This window comes from Ursus arctos, unplaced genomic scaffold, assembly GCF_023065955.2.
Source record: "Ursus arctos isolate Adak ecotype North America unplaced genomic scaffold, UrsArc2.0 scaffold_29, whole genome shotgun sequence".
NCBI lineage: Eukaryota > Metazoa > Chordata > Mammalia > Carnivora > Ursidae > Ursus > Ursus arctos.
Window position 1 is genome coordinate 34,061,740 of NW_026622974.1, and position 8,277 is coordinate 34,070,016.

Below are 8,277 nucleotides of genomic sequence, written 5' to 3' on the forward strand. Positions count from 1 at the left end.
GACCAGAGACGTGTGAGGGACTAGTTATAGAAGGATGAAGAGGTTGAAACAAAGGAAGAAGAGAATGACAAATACCATTATCAAACCAAATAACCGCCTTGTATTTTTTATGATGTGTATGTGAGGGAAGCTGCATTTTAGTACCAGGAGTGGCTCTTTCATAGACGCAGTGTCAAGCATGCATTCTATCCAACTAAGGACTTTAAATGGTTTTAAAAACCACAAGCATGACCTATAATAGCCAGGCTTACCAAATTCTCATGCTACTAGTAGAGAAAGTTTCCAAAATTACATGAAGAAAAAAATTTAAATAATAAATAAATGTATGCCCCTGGTGATCCAAATAGGTGAAATTATGTTGCATGTTAGTCATCCAACATTTCTTTGCACCCAACACTCACATGCAAAGTATAACATATTAGATCCTATGATTGCTCTTCCTTCCACTTCCCCTTTCAATTACCAGCTTCCAAGTCTTATTCCCCTTCTCCCAACTCAGAATGTAAACACTTCTGGATAATATTATAAAGCCTCAAACTATAAACAACCACTGATGACTGAATCACACCACTTCAGCTACTCATGAAAACTAAGGCCCACTTAATGTTACTGGAACCCTGTAATTCAGAGCCATGAGTCCCTAGTGATGGTGGAAAATAGGTCTGACTTCCGGGTTGGTTAACACTGCTAAGTTCATATCCAGATAAAAAATATCTGGCACCCATTAGCTAGACTCTTTTGGAGCTAATTGAGCTAGTGAGAGATAGGCTGGCTGAAAGCTGAACATTTTAATGTATTGTACTGTAATCAAAAATTTGCAAAGGCTATTTTTTTCTAAATATTGCCTTGTCTTTTCTCATGGACTCGAACTGGAATTCAGAGGACACAGTCTTTAGCCAGAATAGACACCGAAGATAAAAGACACAAATCAATAGAAAAAAATAACTTCTTTTTATTTACAAGAACAAAAAATCCAAATATTGGATGCTGTAAACAAAATTCACAATCTGTTCCCTCCAGCACTGATTCAAACATGTCAGTTTTTAAGAGTCCATTCTCTATCAACTCCTTTTCTGCCTGTGACACAGTCTAAAGTCAAAATATTCCAAAAGAGTGACCCAAGATGCAGCTTGCTGCAATAGGACATCTCAGAGCAGGCCATGGTTGTAGAGAGGTTGGATAGAGAGACAGCCAGCGGGCAGAGCCTCCTCCATCTGCAAGGCTTTGCAGCAAGTTTTGCCAAGTTACCTTGACATCTTCCAACTTTGTACTTTTAACCATGTATTTTGTTAGCAAGCCATTATTACAACAAAATATTACATAAAGATTCCTTCTTGGCACTGAAAAGGCTATGCTATAAGAAATCTTAAAGAAAGATTATATTCGAATAGGTGCTATATATGTTTTTTTTGTTTTGTTTTTTTTACTTTTTGGTTTCATCTAATACACTTTGTCTTCAAACAAAAAAAAAGCTTATTTTTGAACTGCTGACAGCTTTCAACATAATACATTTCATTTACAAAATAGTTCACAATATTTATTTGACAAGCACTGCATTGAAAACAACTTTATGCACAGTAAAACAACCAACAATAAGCTACGAGAAAGGGGTGGCAAAAATGGCATGTTCACTTTTTTTTGCGTTTCTTCCATGGCTTGGCTTACAGATATTCTTCCATCCTTGTATCACTTGGAGCCACATTAAAATAGTCCACCCACAACCGAAGTGAGCAGCTACTTGACCACACTTCAAGAAGGGAAAAGTCCATCTCAATGTAGGACTTCTTGAGGCAACCAGATTTACTGCATATCAACTTTTTAAAAGGACACTGTCACAGGTCAAATGTTCTCTGACATGCCAAACTGGATAGGTGAGAAGAGCCTCCAGAAGATAAAACTTCTTCCTGTTTTAAAGTTAATAGCACACTAGGCCAGATAAACACAAAAGCAAGCAAATCACAGGCACTAATCAGGAGTTGAGAGCTGTTCTTTTCTCTGACCTATACACACGGCTCTCTCTCACCAGACATTCAAACTTTTAGGTTACACATCCACAAAGAGAGACATATATTCCACTGTTTGTTCAACTACATATGCACAAGACCATAGTACATACAAAAGAGAAATAAATTATATAAGTTTTAAAGTACTGCTGAAGGTTGTCTTGAGCATAGCCTGTTCTATCTGAATGCCAGGTGTTGGCACTTCCAACTATGCTACCAACCCTGGAGTAAGCAAGAGAAGAACATAAATATTTCAGAAAATAAATGAAAAGTGTATTTTCAAATAAGGCCTCTCCAAACAAAAATCCGTGTCATAAGTTAACAGCAGATTGTTGCTGGAACCAGAGATCTCCCGATTCTTTTTAATATAGTGGACGACTCACTTGTCAAGAGTTAGGATGAGAAGGAAGAAGGCAGATCATCATCTGCTCCTACATTCCCAAGCGTTCCCTTAGTTTTCTTTTAGAAAACTCCAAACAGGTAAACAGGCGGGAGTTCTGGCTTCTGACAGTTAAGTATCAGGCTTAATCTGTAAATGGAATATTTCCTGGGAATTCACAATTAATTTTCAAACCCAGGGCTGGAGTGAGGGAGAATGAGCCAACATGGGAGAAGAAAGAGTTCCGTAGGAAACAGTGAGTGGCAGTGCAGTAGCTGTTAACAGCTCAGACAGAATTCACAGGGAAGCTGCTACAGCAAACCCATCAAGTTCCTGTTAAGGCTTCAAAGAGAAGATGTGCAAAAGGTAGTTTCAGATGGATTAACCTACAACTGAGCATCTGAGTGATGCCTAGATAGCAAACAAATGACACTGCCAATAGGATGATGCTATTTTCTTCCCCAATCCCTCTTGAACTTGGTGACAAAACTCTGGTTAAGTTCTTCAGAGGAATTATCATAGTAAGCAGTCATCTACCAGAGTGGGTAGGAATTATGTGGCTATTTCACAATACAAAGGGAAGTTCTGCATGTGTTAGTTTTGTTTTTAACAAATGCAATTTCAGAGACCAGTGTCCAAAGGAATTAGAGCTGGGAGAAGGAATGGTTTTAGGTTTGCTGTCACTGAACTGAAATGGTAATGCCAGTTCATTTCACAAAGGTTTAACTGGTCTCTTGGGAAAGAGATAATAAAGTTGGATCTGATTCAATGCAAAGTGACTGAATTTAAAGTACTGTACTAAATATTTAAATGCAGTCTGACAACCAGATCTAATGTGTTTCATATCAGTGTGAATTTATAAAATTTTATATATAATATATATCTCACATATAAATTTTAAGCAATTGTGCAAATACTCTTTAAAAAGGGTCATTTCACATTTACTAAATTCTAGTGGTCCTGGAATGCAGAATGCATTCATTAAAAAATTCATTTAAATATTAATAAGTAGTGTTCAAATAACCAGAAATTTTATTAGCAGTCAGGGATTTAAATGGACTATCATTGATCCATGATCCACTGGATTATACACCATGGAAGCATGCAAGTATCACACAAAAAATAAAAGGGTTCCTACTGTCAAAATGGCAGTTCAGTACAAAAAGAGTGCTCTGCCAAACAAATATTCTCCCATTTGTAGAATTCTATGGCTCACAAAAAAAAAAAAAAGGAAAAAAAAAACTCACTAAAAATGTATAATCTCTGCTCTATCAAATATATTAATTGTTTTCCTCCTTCATTTGCTTTAATTTTTTAGATGTGGGTTTTAACTCATCACTGCAATATGCCCACGTCTCATGTCATCCTGTTGAAAACATAAAAGCACACAGTATTTAAACATTTTCTATTTGCTACATTATTCTAGACCATAGTCAATGTATTGTGTATATATATATACATCTCAAATATGTGTATATATATACACATCATGTACACACACATACACATGTACCTATGATAATATCACACCAACAATGTTAACTTTACACAAGTATTTGCCAAGAAAAAATAGGGCATTTCCTCCACCATTCACAAGCTTATATGTTGTTTTATTTTCTTCTTGAGTCCCTGATAAAATAAAATAATCATTAAACCATAAAATTTTTCCGCTTCAAATTTTCAGAAGGCAACAGGCACTTTGATGTTTATTGGTGTGTAACAAATATAGTTAACTCTTTATATATTCTACTATAGCTCTTCTACTTGGGTATTTTTATCTGTTAAATCTTTGGTCCTTGAGCATACTTTCTTTGCTACAGCTGTTTCTGCCTGCATTTTCATATTTTAAAAATGCAAGCTATGCACACAGCTGGAAATAATGGATTGTGTCATCATTAAGTTCTGCTGTTTGTTATGAGAACTGCACCAACCTACTACTGTTCATTCGGAGCAAGCTGTTTCTGTTAACGTAACAGGATAGTTCCACAGAAATCACTTGCTGCAAGTCTCAGATAGTAATACCAATGTTGGAGTCCCTTTTCTTCTATTATTGTTACTATCTGAACTTCTGAATTGATAATTAGGTTGGGGTAAGATCTTTTTTCCTCTGTATTTTCCCTTTTGTAAATTCCACCTTGTAAGAAACTCTCCGTTTGTTTTTGTTTTTTTCCTATGGCAAAGCTATGGGAGCAGGTACTGCAAACCCATATTGTCATCAAGCATTTTTTTCCTTTGTTATTTTAAGAGAAACTGGTTGCTTTTAATGACAGGTCCCTTTTGTTTCAGGATAGAATCCAACTGGGTAGGAGGAACAGGTGAGAGGGTTGGTGGGTAAGGAAGGTTGTTTTGAGATCATGCTCCCATACCTATGAAAAGATCCAAAAGCTTTGCCAAGCTTAAAACCAGGAGCAGATCATCATTGCACAAAACACATCTTTCATCAGGGCTAGGTCACTCAGCCTTATTTATTTATTTATTTATTTATTTATTTATTTTCCCTATACTGTCTGAAATGGCTTCCCCACAGGACATTTTTAAATGATCTTTAATTGCAGGGTAGCCAAGTGGAGTATGTCTGCTGCTGGCATGTGAATACTGGCTGGACCTGTGCAATGTAGTAATTGCTGAAGTTGGCATCTGCTACGTAGGGGGCCGGCTGGTAATAGCAAGTGACATTAGCCACGTTAGGGATGACATTCTGGTCAGCTAGCACCCGGATAGCCAGCATTGTGATAAGGTTTAAAGTCTGTCTTCTTTCATGTCCCATCAGGCACACTGTACTCTCATTCACCACTCCATGAAGGGTCATGAGATAGTCATACTTGCGGTCTTCCAATCCCACGAAGTGGTTCTGCAAATAAGATTCCAGTTTTCTCTGCTGCTCTCCAATGTCTGAGAAGTCGATGAAAAACCTGGAACACATATACCTCTGAAGGGTCTTGATCTCATCAGAGGCGGGCCTAAAGCCCCTCACTAATAGGTTGCAGTACTTAAGCAGGCCGCCCCCTCTGATTTCCTCTGGGTTCCTGGTGGCAATGATCTTGTTACAAAGGTGATCAAAGGCTTCATGGAAATCACCATAGACGCTCTCACCAATTATTGTGGGGTGAAATGTTTCAGTCATTGGGTTCTCTGAACATTCATAAAAGAGAAGAAGAGAGTCTAATTTGATTTGAAAAGAATCTACACTAAATTCAAACTGCCTCCGGAGGGAATCCACAAATTTCAGTTCCACATTTTTGCCACTGTTGTTTGACAAGGATATAAGACTCCATCGGTCAGAGTCATTGCACACTTTAACCATTTTCTGCACATAAGCTTCCTACAATTTAAAAGATAAAACAAGAAGATGAGCAAACCTAGAAGAAATAATAAATGAATAAATACATCTTCTTCACAGTTGAGAATTATTTTGCTCCTTCCCTTTTGTTTTGTCAAGTTTCAGTAAAACACTACCTACAGTCTTAAACAGTCCTCTGAAAACAGAAAAAAAATGCATTTAACGAGTGGTTTTACCGTCTGGGAAAGAGACTAGAAGTAATAGTTTGAGGCTTTTGGCAGACGTAGCGCAGGACTAAGAGGTTCTGTTGTCATGTCTGACTTTTGAAACGTTATTTTTTGAGAATGGTCTTATAGGTCGAATATTCACACGATATCCACACAATATTCAAAAGACAGAAGGGCATACAGCGGAAAAAGTTGGTCTGCCTCTCACCCACGTCCCTAGTCACCCAGTTCCACTCCCCTTGAGGCAACTGATGAGATTAGAATCTTGTCCCTCCAGGGGTACTCTGCAATTACAATCAAGTATGAACTAAATTAGGACATTCTGGGAGGCTGATTCCTCAGACAATTTTAATTGTATAAAACACGCTTTGAGCCAAGTGCGTGTGTGCCTGTGGGGGAGGGGGTACCCACACTCTCCTTCACACGTGAGCCGACCAGAAGCACCACACATATCCTTCACACACGGAGTCAGCTGCACGCAGCTGAGAAACCTAATCACATTTTCCAATACAGTAATAAGCCCACTGACTGGAACCTGCTTCAGGCTGCTCTTTCCCCAAAATCTAGACCATAAAATGACTCAAAAAATGATTTACATCATTTCGTTCTTCCACTTAATCAGAACCTACTCTGGACAAGACTCATGCAAGGAAAGCCAAAGCCAGAGTTACACACACACACAGAAGAAAAGGAAGAACAGAGGAGGAAGCAGACGAGTAGTGGCGCTGAAGAACCAAGTGAACTTGAAACACTCAACACCGTCCACGCACCTTAGTTTACTCACTAAAAAAAATTAAAAACCCAAATATAGAAGCACGCCCAAACCCGTCACGGCCGCAGGTCTGTGGCATCAAACGGACGCCCCTCGGCCCGCCGCGCCGCACCCCAGCCCGGCCCGGGCGCGGACCCAACCCCTTTCGGGTGGCTTTACCTTGAGTGTGAGCGGCGTGATCTTCTCTTTGTTCACCCCCTCGGGTAAGAAGTCCAACAGGCAGTCCAGCACGACGTCCTTCACAGTCTGAAACTCCTCTTCCCCGCGCAGGTCGGCGCAGAAGATGAGGTCCAGGTCCTTGTAACCCAGGCCGCTGTCCTGGTGCAGAACGTGGCTGGCGGCCGAGCCGTTGAGGCGCACGTCGCGGACGCCGATACGCTTTTCAGCCAGGCGCCGCCGCACCACCTTCACGATGAGGCTCGGCTGCAGCTCGAGCGTGGGGAAGTTGCCGCGCCCGTGGATCGGAATGGTCTCGCTCAGGATGCCGTCCAGCCGCTGCACTTGCTCCCAGTTCAGCACGTTGCAGTGCGCCGTGGGGCTTTCGCAGTAGTCCAGGCAGTGCCCCCCGAAGTCGCCGCCGCCGCCGCCGCCGAAGTCGCCGCCGCTGAAGTCGCCGCCCAGGGGGATGTAAGCGCCGCCGGCCAGCTCGTCCTCGGCCATGGCAAAGTACCCTTCGCCTTCCGCCATGAAGTGCCCTCCGAACGCCACCTGGCCCTGGTCAGTCCTAAAAGCCAAAAGGGGGAAGGAGTGCGGTGAGGACGCGCGGCGCCAGACAGGGGCCTGTAGAGATAAGAGCGCGCCCCCTCCCCGGTTCGTCCGCAGGCTCGAGGGCTCTTCGGAGACGCTCCCTCCCCAGACCCCCGCTGTCCCCAGCCGCGCCCCGCGCCCCGCGCCCCGCAGAGAAGCCCCGCACCAAAAGTATCTCTGATGCATCTGGAAAGCGCAAGCGGGAGTCCCGTCTGTGTCACCTGGAGGCGGCCGCCCCTTCGAGGAGCGCAGCGAGCGAGAAACCGCGAGGCGGCAACACTTCTAGGAGCCGCGAGTGCGCTCTCGGCAGCGGCGAGAGACTTAGTCCTTCCCAGACCCCGCCGCCTGCGCTGGCCACTCCCGCCCCTCGCCCCCGCCCGCGCCGCTGTCGCCTCAGCTGCGGTGGTCCCGGTGGTGGCGGCTCCACTTGCAGCCGCCGCCGCCGCACACGGTACTGTCTCTGGAGCTTTAGCAGTTGTGCGGGGGAAATGTCTTCAGTACTTTTTTTATACCGGGCCTTTCCGCGCTTCCGGGGCTCCGGCGCAGCGCACTCGCCACACCCTCTTCATCTGCATAGGGCGCCGCCCCCGCCCGCCCCGCGGGCCGACCCGGCTGTGCGGCGCGCTGTGCGGCGGGCCGTGCGGCGGGCCGAGCGGCCGTAGAGCGCGAGGCCCGTATCTGTCTGCGTACGTATACAGGGCGTGTGTTTGTACATATACTTTATTTAGGAACGGTCTTCCGCTCCCAAACCTTTTTTCTCTTTTTCCCCAAAAAAAGAGACACTTAAAATGCCTCAAGAGTCATAAGCGGCCCTAAACATTGAATCACGGCTGAAATCGCGCATCCTAGAAAGTCGCCAAACAAAATTC

The 8,277-nt window shown here is 43.3% G+C and overlaps 1 protein-coding gene across 2 annotated transcripts; it reads right to left on the reverse strand.

The window, feature by feature from the left end:
• Nucleotides 1–932: 932 nt before the first annotated feature.
• On the reverse strand, nt 933–7,922 carry TENT5A (terminal nucleotidyltransferase 5A). 2 transcript variants are annotated; one of them, XM_026507008.4, is made up of 3 exons: nt 7,630–7,922; nt 6,821–7,385; nt 933–5,704 (listed from the first exon to the last, which is right to left on the reverse strand). In XM_026507008.4, exons 2-3 carry the CDS (start codon nt 7,346–7,348, stop codon nt 4,928–4,930), a joined length of 1,305 nt encoding a protein of 434 aa, XP_026362793.1. In that variant the 5' UTR covers nt 7,349–7,385; nt 7,630–7,922; the 3' UTR covers nt 933–4,927. The 2 variants fall into 2 exon arrangements, with proteins under 2 accessions (XP_026362793.1, XP_026362792.1); XM_026507007.4 differs by having other exon boundaries at nt 7,575–7,922.
• Between the last annotated feature and the right edge of the window lie 355 nt (nt 7,923–8,277).